We start from the raw sequence: 18529 nt of genomic DNA, 5'->3' as shown, positions 1-18529 counted from the left end.
CTAAAAAAAATCTATAAATTCTTCGCCATAAAATAAATCAAATTGAATCATTCATTAGGAGTTTGAAGCCTTTTCAAAGTAGTATATTTTACAATTTTAAAAACCAATTTGAAGTTTTTCATTTATATTATTCTTTTAAATTAAATTGAATTTATTCTTTTATATATTTTACTATTTATTTTTGTTAAGATCTCTTAAATTTTTTACTTTTAATATAAGAGCATATCCGTGCGACACATTTGTGCATTTAATTTCCTATTAGATCTCTTAGTAAAACACAATGTCACTCGATGATGTATATGAAATGAATTCTAACAGATAAAGATGAACATAGATTAATTAATTAAAATAAAATCTTGTTCTTTCTATTTTTGTAACTTTCTTGATGACAGAAGGCAGTTAGTTGAAAGCGGTGATTCTGTTAAGTTCACGAATTGTATAAATTTTCGTTTTTTCTTGTACCTCATTAAAAAACTAGGAAATCTCCTGTTTTGTTGAAAAGATGTCATATCAAACGTCATATGACTCAGGTGGTTGCGTGCCATTTAAGCCAAACAAAGATCGTGGATTTTGGTCAAGTTCAAGTGATTTTTTTTATGCGTCTGTGTGTAATGCATTTCGAATGGATGTGGCATTTGGAGTGGCAGCTGTTCCATTTCTTCATAGTGGAGGAAGTAAGTTTTTAGCAAAAATACCCTTTATCGAAAAGATGCGTTTAAGATTTACCTATTACAATTTGACATAGAGAGGGCGTATAAAATGTGTTATCAATATAGTTCACATAAAAAAAATAATAATTTCAGTCAATTTATTAATATAACTTTATTTAAACTGACTCGTTTTTAAATTGCAAAGTGATTATACATAATTAGGTTTTATTGTTCTGAAGACGTTTTGAGATATCGTTAGGGGGAGGTCTAGTACAATGTTCCAGGTGCTGGAGCAACATTGACTGAAGCAGCTGAGTTAATGTGTCCGTCTAATGGAGCAGAGTGAATAGCTCCGCGGGTTTTGGCAACATAAGTTGCACCTGGTGCAATAATTCCACGGTGACCGAGACTTATAGCTGCGGTAGGAGCACCCAAAATTGCTGGTCCTTGAGACAATGATTGTCCAGGAATACCATAAGTAGCTCCAGATAGATCAGAACGATAACCCAATCCAATAGGGCGCAATAAAGTATTGAGTCCTAGATTGTTAATGCCACCAATTCCTAGATTAAGTCCACTAAGTCCAAGTCCAACTTGTGTCAGCCCAAGTGGGTTAACACCTAGACCGAGTCCATTTAAACCAAGTCCAAGGATGTTACTAGGGATATATGAAGATTGTGCTCCCAAGATAACAGCCAAAAAGGCAATAGCAGTGATGGTGAACTGAAAGTATTGGACAAATATTATCCTGCTATGAAGGAATATACATTTTTCTTACCTTCATTTTGATATTTTTTGTTGTTGAGGTGGGTTACTTTCAGCTAAATGCTAGAAAAGGTTTTCTTACTAAATTTTATCAACTTATATAGTAGAATAGTTATCGAAAGTTCATTGCATCAAGCTTTGAAGGTAATTACCAATTAGTCAACTTTTTGCAGATTTGCATTATCAAACAGCTGGGCCATATTAAGTTAATTGTATTTTTATAGTTTAAGAACCATTTTATTAGTAGAAGGTGTGAGTTAAGCGATTTTTATTTATTTTAGCTTTAAAAAACAATGAAATATTTGGTTATATTTCGTCAGTTTTGTTAAAAAAATAAGTGAAGGTACTAAAAGGATTATAATTTCAGGTTAAATAACTTTTTAAAGACATTGGTTTAGGGACAAGTTGTATCATGAAAACAATGGGATTGACGGTTATTTTTAGCTGAGTTTTTAAAAATTAAAAATAATTTTTTCGTGCACTTTTTTAAGTGCTTAAGATATTTACCTACATATTTTGAAAATTTTCTATCAACTTTTAAAGTTTGACCGAATTTTTAAGTAAAATACTTCAAAGTTGCCTTTAATTTATCTATATTTTTTATGAAAACACTTAAATTTAATTCGGTTAGAGTAAATATAGATAATGATATAGATTTGAAACGAATGTTTTTTTTTTTAATTTATTTAGAACCTTTTGAGCCCGTATACATCTTAAAATTCAGCTTTGTTCAAATTAAGAAACTGATGAGCAATATTGAAAAACTCCTTAAGTCAACATTTCGAAAAAAGGTAATGGTCCGTTTTGGAAAATATAATTTTTCAAAAATTAAATAATTTTTCTTTTAATCCAAAAAATCAAAACTTAATAAATTCAAAAGTTCAGGATTTAGAAAAACGGTTCTAATAGCAGAAACCCAGAAACCGTTTATATAAAGATTTTCGAAAAAAATACTTTTCTAATCATAAAATAGACTTTATCTTAGAACTAACACGAAAATTCTTTTTAACAGAATCGTTGGAGGCGTTTTTGAGAAAACTATAAGTACTTATTTTAACTGATATATGAAAATTAGGTATACCATTAAAAAGTTATTTCCAAAAACTTCTCTAAAATGTTTCCAAGCACTTCTAGTTACCTAGTTTGAAGGGATGTCACAATTTGCTGCCTTTTTATGATTTTTTAGGTCCAAAATTCTTTTTCATTACGGAAGTTAGTGAAAATTGGCAAAAATTTGCACTTTAACTTGCTGAGTCTAAAAAAATTACCGACTTTTGATTTTACAAAATGGCGTTCAGAACAAGAATAAGCTATGAATTTTCAAAAACATGTTAGAATTTTTAATTATGTAGATTATGTAAGTTTTGCAGTTATTTTTGATATTTTTTTTTTTTTTTCATTTAAGTCGCTTTAAAGAAAATTTTCTGTTCCCTCTCCCTCATCTTTTAAACGCGAGGAGAAAGACCTTTAAAAAAAAATGCATTGCGGAACCTTTTTTTTTTAATAACGGGTAAAGGTCAGAAATTTTACTATATTCCTATTTTATTTACTTATTTTCAGCTGTAAGCTAATTTTTTTCGATATTTGTGCTAATTTTATGGGACTCTATCAATGATCTAAAATTTGTATTAAATTTTCTTTTAGTTTATATGCTCATTGCGATGATCATCAATGTCATCCTTTTTTCCTATCCAATTGTGTTCATGCAATCCTTCTTGGGACAATTTTCAAGCACAGGTTTTATATCATGTTTTCGAGTTGCACCTTTATTCAAAGGTAAGTAGGAACCAATATTTTACAATTTTTTTTAAAACAATTTTATATATTCCAGGTATTGGCTACATTTCTCTAGCAATGAATCTATTTTCACTTTCATTTTATGCAATTTTTGCTGCTGTGCCAATTTTATATTTTTTACATTCTCTACAATCAATGCTACCTTGGGGCTGTGAGGCTTGGAAACTTAAAAACTCAAGTGACTCTCCCTACATCCTCTCTGTTGGTATTAAAAATCATATAGTAATATACCTAATTTAAGAATACATTTTTGAAATTTTATCTCATTTAGCACTGCAGTGAAGCTTATAGAAACCAAACTGAAGATGATGAATCATATTATAGACCAATGCAAATCCCTTCAGTTTATTATTTTTCGTAAGATATTCTAATGAAGTTATAGATAAAAAATTTAATGTTTGATATTTTCCAAAAAACCTTTTTTTTAGAGAACAATTCCATTCAGATTTTTCATTTTCCTTATTCGGATGTGTAATAGTTGTTTGGACAGCAGTTGCAATTGTACTTTGTTCAACCACTGAAAAGGTAAGAAATCTTTCAAAATTTTAACAAAATCAATCCTTTAAAATTTTAAACAAGACTTTTAATAGAATTTTTCTATTTTTAGATTGGACAAATGCTACGATATTCATCCTTAACACTTTTCAGTTTACTGATTATCGTTGTTCTGCGAATGGCATTTCTACCAGGTGCTTTTGAAGGTCTTCAAAAAACTGTTGCTAATCACGTTGAAACGGATTTTGACTTTCATACGTGTATATTCATGGCACCTATGCTTACACTGGCAACATTTGGACCTGGATGGGGTTCAATTCTCAGTATGGCTAGCTATAATAATTTCAAAACAGACATCAGCAAATTCAGCTGGTTGATATCCTTTTCGCAGCTCGGAATTTTAGTTCTTTACGGATTTCTTTGCATGTTTACAGAATCACACTTATCATGTAAGTTACGTTACGTCATGTTACGTAACGTCACGTTACGTTACGTTAAGTGACGTTAAGTTGCGCTACGTTACGTAAACACATTTTTTAAAAATTTGATTACTATTTTGATGACTTATCGTTCTAGACAATAAACCAAATTTGATTATACCATCACATGCCTTGCAATGGGGAGCATTTCTAATGATTCCAAGTTCGTTGGCTACTATGCAGTTTCCTCATTTGTGGACATGGATGTTCCTCGCTGTTCTTATTATTGGAAGTTTTAATCTTATGGTAAGTGAAAAGAAGGGATTGATGATCGAAGAAAGAATTAAAAGCTCCAAAGTTCCAAATTTTTAATTATTTCCAAGTAAACTACAGGTACAAAGTTGGACCTAGAACACTACCTTGTGGTCACTCAGCTCTTAAATTTTGAAACTCTAAGACCTGAGTACTACACATGAAAATATAATTTTACATTTTTTCCAGCTCAGTCAAATGTTCTCCATTTTGACAGCTCTCTTTGATGAATACGAAATACTTCGTTTGTACAAAGTTGAAGTTACTTTTGGCGCTTCTGGTATTTTAGCACTTGCTTCAGCGTATTTTTGTACTACGGTAAGATTTCAACCTTTTTGTTAAGATTAAAATAACTGAAAATATTTTATCTTATGATAGAATGGAATCCACTTTACTGAACAAATATCCGAATTGAGTATCTCAACTCAAACAATTTTAAACCTTTTTTTATTGATAACTGTTGTATGGGTATATGGCAGAGTGCGTTTTCAACGTGACGTTGAATTTATGACAAGTCAAATACTTCAAACATGGAAGGTTTACACTGTCCGATTTGTGACGCCATTTTTCTTGACTGTAACATTTGTAAGTTTTTTTTATAGTTTTTTTTAGAGAAATATTAAAAATATTTTTTTCTTTTCTTTTTAGTTCATTGGATTTTATTTATTACTTTTTAATGACCAACCATACGGTAACATAACGGAAAGTATTAACTTTGGTGTTTTATTTACATGGCTATCATTTTTTGCTGTACCAGTTTATTGTTGTTTTAAATTATTACAAACAAATGGATCATTGACAATGAGATTTAAGCGATGTGTGAAACCAACAGATTGGTATCCAGTGGAGGAAGAAGATAGACAACGGTACGAAGAGACAATTAATAACCCTGAAACATTTCAAACTTTAACCAATATTGTTCTTTAAATTTTATTATTAAATAAGATTTTTACGATTTATATAGTTTCTGTATTTTAAGTGTTAAGTCAATTATGTATTACTTATGTTATAAAAATTACCTCTACTGCTATTTTGATATGTTTTGGGTTTTTCTTTTAAACGATAACATAAATGTATTTAAGAAACATATATTGGCCATTTCAAGATCTCAGTTCCTGTTTAATTTCTAAAATAAAAAAGTTAAGGGTGGATGAAGTGCACGAAAATACGGGAGATGAACACATTCCCGAAATTCTGAATCCAGAATTCCGAAAATAAAAAAAAAACTCAGAATCCCAAAAACCCATTATTCTTAAACCCAAAATCCCGAAACCCCAATATTTAGATTTACCGAAAATCCGGAAAACCCAATATCCAGAAAGGCCAGAGTCCCAAAATTAATGTTTGTAGGTATATTATTTTTTGGGATTTCGGGATTACATTCGTGATTTTGGCATTTCATGATTAGGTATGGGTTTTTAGATATTCGGGATTTCGGGTTATCAGTTCATCGGATTTTGACCACATCCTCAAAAAAAAATTGTGTGATCTTCTGTGACAACAAATAAAAAAGCTGAAGATACAAAGCTCACCCATAACTATGTTAGTTATGGGCGAGCAACTGCTTTGGTTACCTATGTTACATAACAAATTTAAGGATACCTTTTAAGGTTAAAATACAGCACAACAGGCTATGCTGGTACTCTCATGTACTACAAAGAAGTTAAAAAGCCTCTAAAACCTAGGATGTTCCCAAGCAAAAGCACAGAAAAGACATGCCTTTAAAGTCCTGAAACAAATAAATAGAAAGACTCCTTACTCCTGCATACAATTTCCCCAAGACATGCAACAATTTAGCAGGCTTATTGACGCTGTTTGAGGTCAACCCGGTAAAGATTATGATAATTTTCACTAAATAAAAAGAAGAAGATGTAGGCACAATGCAAAATATTACACTTTAAAATAAAATGATACCACTTAAAATACCATCTGCCTTATTAAAGTAAATGGTATCTGTTAAAATGAAACGATTTTCAGGCAAAATTTATCTAAAAAGTTTTGCAAAATTTTTTATAAGAACCATTCTCAAAATAAAAGGGATGGTTAATTAAATCAGAAAATGTAAAGTATTTAAGTGCCTTACACTTTATTTTAAATCGAAATCAATTTTAAGTAAAAAGATTGTCTTGTTAAATTTAATAGATTCATTCAAATTGAAAAAATTATGAAATTAAGATGATTTTTTCCGCTCCATTTAAGACTGAAGCCATGCAGAAACCTTCTTATTTTAATACAGATTCTATTAATTTTTGGCATGTTTTTTTCTAATTGTATTTATCTTTTTTATAAGATCACTAGCTTAAATTCAAAAAAACTTTTAAAGCGTTAAAGAGCTATGATTTTTGGAATACAAAAGCTGTAACGAACTACAGTGCGTCTCACACTCACAGTGGTGCCCTTCCAGTTTTTTGGGGGTTGGGTTCGATATCCCGCTTTTTATATTCCCGTTTCTTAAAATCCCGCTTTTTAAATCTCGTTTTTTACAATCCCGCTTTTATTTCAGGATTTCAAAACACGGGATTTTGAGAATCGGAATTTTAGAAGGCGGGATTTAAAAACTTTTTTTTTCGGGATTTTCGAAACACGGGATTATAAAAACCGGTATTCGGATACGCTCCCAGTTTTTTGGCGTCAAAAATCGTTTGCTTGACTGTTTTTTTTTTTTAGAAAAGTGATTGACATTGAATGATATTAGAATTTAACGAACGGAAAAAAAAATGCCAATAAACGTTTAAATAGAAATTCCATTAAATTCTTTTTTTAAAACAGTACCTATATAAAGATAAATTGAGCTAAATTTATAAAAAAAAAATGTGTTATAGTTTGGGTTCATATTCAAAATTTCATAAAGTATGAAATAACAATAAAAAAATATAAAGGTTCAACAAAGCTGAATATTAAAATTTTTTGAACTGAAATGATCCAAATTTCACCACCTTTCGTCACGGCGCAGCGATGCATATTATTTTTGAAGCCAAAAAGCATGCTTATAGCCAGTAAAAGCCAAAAAAATCAACATACCTATTTAGTATTTAGGAAAAACAATACTTGACATTACTTTTCAATAAACCACTGACCAAAGTTCAAAGCAATTAATGAATCATCATACACTTTGATAGTAGCTGGATGAACACACTGTGAATTATAAGAGTAGAAAAACAAAAAATAAAACAAATATTTTTATTATTATTTTTGGATGAGCTACAAAGGTTGTTCTTGGTGACAATGTCTCGTGATTAGTCGGAGGCACAGAAGGCTGTACTATACCCGGTATAGTCTTATGTGCCATTCAAAACTGGATGTTATCAAGCTAGCCGAAACAACCAGTGGGTCTTAATACTCAATAATTCATATATAGTTGAATAAATTCAGTCAACAACTATTGTAAAAATAATAGTTTTCATATTTTATTTTCCTCAAATCTTATAATTCACAGTATGTTCTTTCAGGGAAATAAGTAAGCAGAAAATCGTTTATAGAAATTTGTTTTAGCTCAGTTTGTATTAATTTGCATCATTGCGGCAGCTAAATTTATAAAAAAACTTTCTTTAAAACAGATGGCAACCCTGCTGTGGAGATATGGAGCCACAATCCTATCACGTTTTATTTATTTCAACAACATTCTGCACACTTGTTTTTTTTTTTTAATCGATGAAAGAAGGGATTTTTTACGATTAATTTCAATAACAACTACAGACTTCATTGGAAATCAACTTGAACATAGTATGCATTAGCACCATGCTAGAGCGTCTTTATGATCAGGCCCTTTTAATCAACTAAACCAAAAGTAAATGATCTAAGCGCAAGCGTTGACTGATTTTTAGCTGCTACTGAAATCTGAAAACGTATAATCTTATTCCGACCTATTACTGATAACGAAAATCGAAGTTTTTCCAATTGGATCGCTTTAGGAGAAACACATGTCACTCGACGATGATGTGATTAAGTTATTATATTATTTAGTATTGAAACTGATAAAGATGAAGCAAAAAAAAAAAAATATAAATCAAAAACAAAATTTTTTGATTTCTATTTTTGTATTAAGAATTTCTCAATGACAGAGGGCAGTTAGTTGAAAGCGACGACATTGTTAAGTCTGCGGACCGTCTTTCTAAGTTTTTTTGTTTCTAATTTAAAAAAAAAAAATAAATAAATAAGAAAACCACTATAGTTTTCTTTGTTTTGAAAAGATGTCATATCTAACGTCATATGACTCAGGTGGTGGCGTTCCATTTAAGCCAAACAAAGATCGTGGATTTTGGTCAAGTTCAAGTGATTTCTTTTATGCTTGTGTGTGTAATGCCTTTCGTATGGATGTGGCATTTGGAGTGGCAGCGGTACCGTTTCTTACAAAAGGAGGAAGTGAGTTTTGAACAAAGAAAGTGATTTTTCAAAATGATTTTTTCGGAAGCGAAAATACTCTTTATCTGAAAAAGTGTTTTTTTTAAGGTTAACATAATTAAATTTGACATATAGAGGGCGTTTAAGAGTGTGTTATCAAAGACAAGTTTATTTACTTTGGTCAATAAACAAAATAACTTTATTTAACTGACTCGTTTTTACATTGCAAATTGATTATAATTAGGTTTTATTGTACAAAAGCCGTTTTGAGAGAGATCTAGTTGTTTTTTTTACAAAGTTCCAGGTGCTGGGGCAACATTGATTGAAGCAGCTGAGTTAATGTGTCCGTCCAATGGGGCAGTGTGAATTGCACCACGGGTCTTGGCAACATAAGTTGCACCTGGTGCAATAATTCCACGGTGACCGAGACTTATAGCTGCAGCAGGAGCAGCTAAAATAGCTGGTCCTTGAGACAATGATTGTCCAGGAATACCAACAGCAACTCCAGATAGATCAGCACGATGACCCAATCCAAGAGGGCTTAATAGAGTATTGAGTCCTAATGTATTAATTCCACCAATTCCTAGACCAAGTCCATTTAGTCCAAGTCCAACTTGTGTCAAACCAAGTGGGTTAACACCTAGACCGAGTCCATTAAGACCAAGTCCAAGGATGTTACTAGGGATATACGAAGATTGTGCTCCAAGGATAAAAGCCAAAAAGGCAACAGCAGTGATAGCGAACTGCAAGTTATTAAACACAAACTTAAATATCCTTCAAAGGATGTGAATATAAAACTTCTTACCTTCATGTTGATATTGTTAGATTGGTAACTTTCAACTTGATGGTTGATACTGATTTTTTAACTAAATTTTATCAGCTTATATAGTAAAACAGATACCGACCATTCACTACATCAAGTTTTGGAGATAATTACCTATCAACCAAGTTTTTGCAGATTTATGGTTACAAGTAAACATCTGGGCCATGTTAAAATAATAATTGTATTTTTATGACTTGAGAGTCATAATATTTACCAGGAGGTGAAATATTTGGTAGTATTTCATCATCCTGAACTAGTAACTTATTTAACAATTTATTTTTCTTGTGGCTTAGTTAGCTGTTGAAGTAAATATAAAAAGGTGCCAAAATAAGTAAAATTTATTTATTTTAAGGAAATAAGGTCTAATGATCTTAAGAACTCAGTTGGGTAGAGTTTTTTGTCAGCTGTACCTATTTTAAATGTTTAAATTTTTTTTATGTAAAAAAATTACGCATACGTCACAGTGACCCAGCATGTGTTCGAATTTTCTCTATTTATTAAATTTTTGCCCTGTTCGTCGAGTCAATTTTTGTTTAAGGGGGGAAAATTCTAGAGTAAAAGCTAACTTTTTTTTTTGTGGCGCTAAAGTTGTCGAGCAAAATTTTTTACACAGCACACCAACATGAGAAAATTCTGAAGAAGTAGGATTTTTTCTTCTTAGTTATTTGTGCATTATAAAATAATATTTGTTTTTCATTCAAAAGAACAAAAGAGAGATATTTCCACGGTCTTGAAATAAGATACAATAAACCGTACAGGAATGGATTAAAATGGAAGCATTTGCCGGCTTTAATTAATCTCCGCATAACGAGGAAATTTAGACCAATTTCTAGTCATCTTAAGAAAGTAAGATAACATGCGAATTTTGAAGCTCAGCTAATGTTATGCCTTTTTGACCGACTTTCAAAAAGGAGGAGGTATTCAATTCATCTGTGAACTGAGTGAACCAATTTTGATAATTCTTTTTGTATTTGAAAGCTGGTGCCTACAGGTCCCATTTCAATTTCGTTCAGTTCTGGCTATAGAAAAACCATAAAACCCAATTTTGATCCATGGAAGTCGGTTTTGTTTTGTTTTTTTTTTTTTTTGATAAAAATGATTATTGGTACAGCGGATAACTTTTCCCTAGTTGTTATTTGTACTTACAAAAAAGTTGAAATCAATATCAGAGATGATATTACGATGATGAAGAATACAAAAAAAGTGGGTCTGCAAGCCCATCTGCCTTTCAGTCTGTACATCTGTTAATGAAAGCTTATATTCTCAGCTACCCGATAGTGGTATAATCCGGTTTTTGGATTTTTTCAAAATTCCGAGAAAATCGCGTTTGAAAGTTCGGGTAAAATTTTTTTTCGAAAAATTTTTGGGAGTGATGCCAAATGATAGCTTGTGTCCTGGGCCTACGCTTTGCAGATTGTCAGATTTTTAAAAAATCATCTTCCGCGTTAAACCGCCACATCATTTCTATTTTTTCAGAATCGGGCTTATTTTTTTTACCTTTAAGTTCTCCCGGTTTGAGATCGCGTGCACCTACAGGGATGGGAGTTGTACCCAAATGTAGGTTAGAGTCCCCTCTACATTTTGGCATTTATTTCAATTCTTCAAAATTCCGAGATATAGGCGTTGGAAGTTGGGGGCGCGAAAAAGCTTCTGGGAGCTGAATGCTTTGACCTAGAGACATGGGAGTAGTGCCATATTGTCTGTCTGTGTCATATTGTCTGTCTGTTCTACAACCTCAACAACAATGTCAAACTTGGTATTAAGCGTTTATTTGGGGATTCAGCAGGGGGTTTTTAGAAGTAATTTTTTTGGGCTAAAAATAATGGTATCTGGAAACTAACAATGTTGGAAACGTTTAATTTTCTCAAAAGCAGTTCAAACGATTTTGTTTTACAAAAAATTTCAAGCTTGTTCTTAGGCAAGGTCTATCTTCTACTGAAAAAAAAAAAAACAAGTACATAAAATATTCTTCTAATATTGGTTTTTAGCACCTATTGATTAAAATAATTGCTTCAAAACTGCACAACAACATTATTGAAATTTTCGTAACATGTACATATTTATAAAAAAAATTGTTATTTTTCTAAAAACTGATCTACCTTACGATTTTGTAAATTTTTTTCTTAAAATTTATTTAATAAAAGAAATAAAATTGCATACTTGTTTTGGACCTCAATTTAATTACGATGTTGTTTATTTTTTCCTTTTTAGGAAACAATTTTCGGTTTTTTTGTTTTTCATTTTACCAAATTTGCATATAAAAATACTCAACCACTAAGGAACTTAAATTTTAATAGCAAGTTTGTGCGACCCATTCGAGGATTTTATTTTTGTAAAAGTAAAAATCGTAAGATTTTATTTGTGTATTTATTTGGGTTCAATATTTTTCTACAGTATTTCTGTTCAATGATTTATTGTCTAGCTGTACGTTAAGATTTACTTATAATTTGTACAGGATATAACATAAATTGATATTTTGAAGTATGCAAGAAATTTAAACAAATTAAAAAAAGTATAGAAAGACATAATTTATAATCACAAGAATTAAACAAAACTAAATTAATTAACAATAAATAATTAACAAAAATAAATAGTAAAAACAAAAGTCGCAACCAGTATAAAAGGAGAAAATGAGAACAAAAGTATATTTCTTCAATTAAAATTAGAGAAATGTTCATGAAAAAGTTTACAAAATTTAATATAATCGATCCCAGACCTCAGATGAATGGGAAGATTATTCCATAGTCTTGACCACTGAAGTTATTTTTTTTTTAACTTTCCTCCCTCGGTTTTGAACATGTCGTCTTCTTAAAATATTATATCTTATTTTCAAGAGAACTACATAGTTCGTTTTAGATTCACACTTTTCAACCCCTTTCAAGCTACCCCCGGGGTTCCTCAAGTTACTCACAAAGGGCCTCTTCTTTTCAACCTCAATATCAACGATATCAAAATGGTCGATCAAAATTTCCATTATACACTGACGATACCAAGGCTTATGACTTTGGATAGTTTTTCAGTTGTGTGTTTTTATAAATTGCAAAGATCTAATTATATCAAAGTGTGAATCAATCGCTTTAGTATTGCACCCAGTTAATAGTCTGATTTTTTGCAGTATTTTTCGTGCTAGCTGGCAATGATCATAACTTTTGTCTCTTTTAGTTTATATGCTCATTGCGATGATCATCAATGTCATCCTATTTTCCTATCCAATTGTATTCATGCAATCCTTCCTGGGCCAGTTTTCAAGTACAGGATTTATATCATCTTTTCGAGTTGCGCCTTTATTCAAAGGTAAGTAGTCTTAAATTCGTTATTATTTTACAAATTTTTAAAATAAATTTTTGTATTCTTCAGGTATTGGCTATATTTCTTTAGCAATGAATCTATTTTCACTTTCATATTATGCAATTTTTGTTGCTGTACCGATTTTATTTTTCCTACATTCTCTACATCCAACTTTACCATGGAGCTGTGAGGCTTGGCAGCTTCGTAATCACACTTACGAATACGATTACTCTGTAGGTATTGAAGAAGAATTCTAATAACGTTTAAAAATAAATTTAAAATTGTATCTTATTTAGCATTGCAGTGAAGATGTTGATGGAAATGAAACTGAAGAAGCTTTCTTCAGATTGATGCAAATCCCTTCAGTGGAATATTTTTCGTAAGATTTCTGATTAATTTAACAATGAAAAATAGTAGTTTTAACTATTTTTCTTTTAAAGAGAACAATTTCATACAGCATTTTCGTTTTCCTTATACGGATGTGTTGTAGTTGTTTGGGTAGCTGTTGCAGTTGCACTTTGTAATACCACTGAAAAGGTAAGACATCTTGGAAAAGAAAGTAACTTTTTAATACAAGTAGTCTGTTTAATACCTTTTTTCTGTTTTTAGATTGGTCAAATGCTGCGATATTGTTCAATAACACTTTTCGGTTTACTGAGTATTGTTGTTCTCCGAATGGCATTTCTGCCAGGAGCTATTGAAGGTCTTCATAAAAGTGTTATAAATCATGTTGAAATTGGTTTCGACTATCACATGTGTATATTCATGGCACCTATGCTAACACTTGCCACTTTTGGACCTGGATGGGGTTCTATTCTGAGCATGGCAAGCTACAATACTTTTAAGACGGATATCAACAAATATAGTTGGTTGATATGTTTTTCGCAACTGGGAGTTTTGATGTTTGTTGGATTTCTTTGTTTGTTTACAGAATCTCATTTGGCATGTAAGTTTAAGGCTCAAAAATGTATATTATTTACTTTAAATACCTATGTTTTTTTAACTTGAAGATTTTTTATTTAGATAATAAACCAAATTTGGTGATACCAACTTATGATATGGAATGGACATCATTTTTAAGTATTCCAAGTTCATTGGCTACAATGCGTTTTCCTCATTTGTGGACGTGGATGTTTCTTGCTGTTTTGATTATTGGAAGTTTCAATCTTATGGTGAGTAAAAAAATGATCGTTGAAAAAATAAACGAGTTTGTGATATTTTCAGAAACGGGTCGTTATTCTGTATTCCAAAATTCTGTATGGCCAAGATTCCGTATATGAATAAAAAATTCTGTATGAACATAATTCTGTTTTCCTTTATTCTGCTTTTCTATTATACTGTATTTCAAAATTCTGTAAATCCAAATTTCTGTTTTCAAAATTCTTCAAATCTATTATTCTGGTTTTTGGAATTCTGTATATTCCAAACCTTAAAAAAAAAACAGAATTTAGGATTTACAGAATTTTAAAACACAAGAATTTTGGAATAAATTTTCGAAAATTGGTCTAGGCTCTAGGAAGTTTGTCTAAATATTATTAAATTGATGTAGATTAAAAGCTACTCAAAATAAGGTTCAGTTTTTAAAATATTAAATATTTTTTTACCATTATTTACGGTATTTGACATAGAACCATTTTCTTGATGTCTGACGTTCTCCAAAATTATTTATAACCGATTCAATCGAAAATTTTCATATGTTAAATGCCATAATATTAAAAAGTTTTCAATTTCAAAATATTTAGATTTTTTGATAATTTTTTTGAAATTTTGTTTCGTGTTAAATAATAATTTATCAAAAATATATCACCAATTTTTTTTTAAATTTTTGAAAATTTGTTTTTAATAAAACAAAAACGGTTAGTTCAATTTCAGAAAAAAATACAAAAAATCCTTGTTATGCAACAAATTAAACAGCTTGCTTGGTTTGGAAATTATAGCCATTTACATATAAAAGTGTTTTGTTATTAACAAAAAAATAAAAACAATTTTGAAATTTCGAATATTTATACCTATATCCTTAAAAATCAAAGAAAAAATTAAGTTAAATTAATTTAACAATGGAATAAATCGAAAATAACCTGGAATATTTTTCAAAAATAAAGGGGGATTGACTTCAAGTGGAACTTTTTTTTTAATTTTTCAAACTAAAAGTCAATATTAAGAAGGGTTTGGATTTTAGAAATTAAAATTTTTTTTTGTTGCATCGTTAACATTTTGTATTTTTCAAAGTTTCAAGTTTTAATATTTAGAAGAAGAGCGTTTAAGTCAAAAGGGTGTCTGGAAATAACTTTTTCCTAAAGATCTTAAATGTAGAAAGGTTTTAAGTGGGAAAATGTTCGAAAATCTGTAGCTTCTATAAAAACTTTTTTCTAATATTGTATAAACTGCTTTAAAAAAACCATACGACCTCAAATTTTTGGAAAATCAATATTTAAAACACTTTTTAGAAGATAGAAGAAAGAAAAAAATATAAAAACTTGAAAAAAAATGAAAAAAAGGCGGCTGTTTGAGCCTTATAATGCGACAGTATGGATCGATATAATGTTTATATTTATATTTTAACGCCGAATTTGTTTCTCGATTTTTCTTCGCTTATTTGCATTTTTGTACAGCAAAAATTATAACAAATCTAATTTTATTTACCTATTTGCGAAAACCGGTATTGGAACTTCTTTTTAAAGACTATACGGTATAGAAATAAGAATGGGAAATATCATTCGTTTTAAAACGTTTTTTTTCTGAAAAAAGTTGCTTTTCTTTAAATATCATGAATATACTGATTTATTTCAACATTTTTTTAAGGTATATACAGTACAAATTTAGGTACCCATGATCCATGCAGAACTTTATATCCAAACTGTTAATCTCTTCATTTTAATTTGTGTTGGTAGAAAACTTTTGCAATAAACAAATATTATGTTTTACATTTTCCAGATTGGTCAAATGTTCTCCATTTTAACAGCTCTCTTTGATGAATACGAAACATTGCGTCTGTATAAAGTTGAAGTAACATTCGGAATATCTGGTATAATGGCACTAGCTTCAGCATATTTTTGCACTCAGGTGAGTTTAATTTTTTTTTTTTAATTTATGAAAAAACAGATAATTTTATAAACAAAATTCTGTATTTAATTTAGAATGGAATATACTTTACCGAAGTCATATCCGAATTGAGTATCTCAACCCAAGCAATTTTAAATTTCTTCCTTTTAATAATTGTTGTTTGGGTTTATGGCAGAGAGCGTTTTCAACGTGACGTCGAATTTATGACAAGTCAAGTACTACAATCATGGAAAATATACACTGTCCGATTTGTGACACCTTTGTTCTTGTGCATAACATTGGTAAGCGTTTGTGTTTCTTTAGAGATATTCAATTAATTTTTGTGTTTCTTTTAATATAGCTCATTGGAATAATTTTGCTAATTTTTAGTGATCAACAATATGGTATATCGAGTGATGTTAACTTTGGTGTTTTAATTACATCTTGTTCATGGCTTGTTTTGCCAATTTATTGTGTGTTGAAATTATTACAGACAAATGGATCATTGGCAATGAGATTTAAGCGATGTGTTAAACCAACAGATTGGTATCCAGTCGAAGCAGAAAATAGACAGCGCTACGAAGAGACAATTGATAATCCTGAAACATTTCAACCTCTAACAACTATTGTTCTTTAAAATAAAAGTTATTGTCTAAGAATTTTTATTTTTTTTTTTTCAATGGCTCGAAAGGGTAATTTAAATGCATTTATTGTTAAAAAATATCATACAATAGCCCAAAAAAATAAGGAAAAAAAATCGTGATTTTTTAGTGATTTTCTATAGGCTGTAGGTATCTCAGTAAAAAATGATCGTATCATAAAAAAATAACAAGATTTTGCAAGCTACATTCTTCTTATTTTAGGATTTTGTGACTAAATATTTTATTTATAGTCTTTTTTTTTACTTTTCTCTTAAAAAAGTGGTAACATTTTTTCTGATAAAATGATTATTATTTTTATAAAGTCTTCTTTTTTGGCTTCTACGATTTTTTTTAGACTGCAATATCAGTCATCAAACCAAAAACCATACATTTGACTATTTTGACTACTGGACTACTGGATCTCTTTACGGAAAATTAAGGTTACATTTAAAAATTTCATATTTTCTAAAACAAAATTAAGTTTACTTTGTTAAAAAAAAATTTCTTGCATTTAAGATCAATTTAGAAAAGTTATTAAAATAGGCCTTTTTACGGTTTTATTAGAAAATGTACCGTTTTTTTTTATAACAATGGGTAATAAGATTAAAATCAGGCTCAATTATTGAAGTTTAATATACTTAAAATTAATCTGCAAAGTAACAGATTTATTCATCAAACAGTTTTTCTGTTGAAGGGGTTTGAACTTTTGAGATGAAATAAAACAATACATTTTTGCAGCTGTAAATACTTCTAATCACTTTTTTATGAGAAAAATCAAATTCCTTAGAAATAATTTTAAAGTTTTATTAATAAATATCTTTTAAATTTTAGATAAACCAAAAAAAAATCAAACATTTTCAAAAAAAAGGAAAAATATCCAAAAACGGTATGATTTTTTTTTCAAAATTTAATATTTTTTTTGAAAAATTATTGAAAATTTAGGTAATATAACACCAAATCAGTTTATTTGCTTATCCAAATTGGATTTTTTTTTTTTGGCGAAGAATGAAATTTTGAATTTTTTTACTTAAATTTAATTCGTGAAAATGGAAGCATATATTACATGATTTATGTGTTAAAATCTGCAAAAAGAGTTGTTTTTACCTATATATCTAAGCATTTAAAAATCACTCTAAATCATGTACAATATCCATTGCGTCAGAGTAAAATTATTAAGTTATTAAGTCTACCTTTTCATTCTGTCCAAAAAAAAAAAACACCCTTTCATCTTGGATATTTGTGTATTCTTTTTTGCCTCTTAGTTATTATATCAACTGCAATACTTTCACTTAATTTTACAAATATTTTATTTTATTCACAGGGTGTTTCAGTTCTAGTTGCAAATCAATAATCAATATAAATATACAAAATATACGTTCTCGCGTAGAAAAAAATTAAAATAGACTTTATTAACTTTTTATATGCATGACAAATAAAATTGCAATGCTAAATTTTACTACCATACTACCATTTTCAACAGTTTTTTGGCTCTGTTTAATGGACAAAAAAAAAAAGGAATCATAATGAAAAATAATCCTGTATAAAATATTGAATTAGTTTAAATTTACAACTTACCCCCGGAACAATTCAATTTAATTTATTGCGGCATGAAATTTACATTAACACTATTTTTTTTAAGAGTGGTCTCATTATTTCTCGTTCAATTCAGAATTATCTATAAAATACTTAAAAATAATATCTATGTAAGTTTTCTCTTTACCTTAGAGTTCAAGTTGCTTAAATTTTTAAGACTTTTTATAAAGAAATTTTGGAAATGTAGGTATCTACATAAAAACAAAAACAAAATTTTTAAAAACATAAAATTCGTTTTTAAAGCAAAAAAACAACATCTGAAATCAAATTGCCCCACAAAACAAGTATGCAGTTTTATTGTATATATATTAAGATGCATTTTAAAAAAACATAAAAAATGATAAATAATTTTTTGGAAAAAAG

General features: G+C 29.5%; 4 protein-coding genes across 6 annotated transcripts in view; 2 read left to right on the top strand and 2 right to left on the bottom strand.

Moving 5' to 3' along the window:
• LOC129907273 (sodium-dependent serotonin transporter-like) overlaps positions 1-18529 on the bottom strand; it is a 66879-nt gene that overhangs the window by 33763 nt on the left and 14587 nt on the right. The window lies entirely within an intron of this gene.
• Positions 390-16591, top strand: LOC129916973 (sodium- and chloride-dependent neutral and basic amino acid transporter B(0+)-like). Of its 3 annotated transcripts, XM_055997247.1 has the most exons (10): positions 390-674; positions 3060-3191; positions 3247-3413; positions 3484-3569; positions 3641-3737; positions 3820-4156; positions 4284-4432; positions 4628-4756; positions 4817-5023; positions 5087-5412. In XM_055997247.1, the coding sequence occupies exons 1-10, from the start codon at positions 503-505 to the stop codon at positions 5363-5365; spliced, it is 1755 nt and encodes a 584-aa protein (XP_055853222.1). In that variant the 5' UTR covers positions 390-502; the 3' UTR covers positions 5366-5412. The 3 variants fall into 3 exon arrangements, with proteins under 3 accessions (XP_055853222.1, XP_055853233.1, XP_055853242.1); XM_055997258.1 differs by lacking the exons at positions 4628-4756; positions 4817-5023; positions 5087-5412 and adding exons at positions 15825-15953; positions 16028-16591; XM_055997267.1 differs by lacking the exon at positions 390-674 and having other exon boundaries at positions 3078-3191; positions 3247-3417.
• LOC129916981 (sodium- and chloride-dependent neutral and basic amino acid transporter B(0+)-like) lies at positions 8562-13162 on the top strand. The gene is made up of 3 exons (XM_055997280.1): positions 8562-8800; positions 12765-12896; positions 12960-13162. Exons 1-3 carry the CDS (start codon positions 8629-8631, stop codon positions 13145-13147), a joined length of 492 nt encoding a protein of 163 aa, XP_055853255.1. The 5' UTR covers positions 8562-8628; the 3' UTR covers positions 13148-13162.
• LOC129916988 (adult cuticle protein 1-like) lies at positions 8941-9697 on the bottom strand. The gene is made up of 2 exons (XM_055997293.1): positions 9585-9697; positions 8941-9522 (listed from the first exon to the last, which is right to left on the bottom strand). The coding sequence occupies exons 1-2, from the start codon at positions 9588-9590 to the stop codon at positions 9070-9072; spliced, it is 459 nt and encodes a 152-aa protein (XP_055853268.1). The 5' UTR covers positions 9591-9697; the 3' UTR covers positions 8941-9069.

Source organism: Episyrphus balteatus, chromosome 1 (genome assembly GCF_945859705.1).
Source record: "Episyrphus balteatus chromosome 1, idEpiBalt1.1, whole genome shotgun sequence".
Lineage (NCBI taxonomy): Eukaryota > Metazoa > Arthropoda > Insecta > Diptera > Syrphidae > Episyrphus > Episyrphus balteatus.
This window is presented reverse-complemented; position numbering and strand designations above follow the sequence as displayed.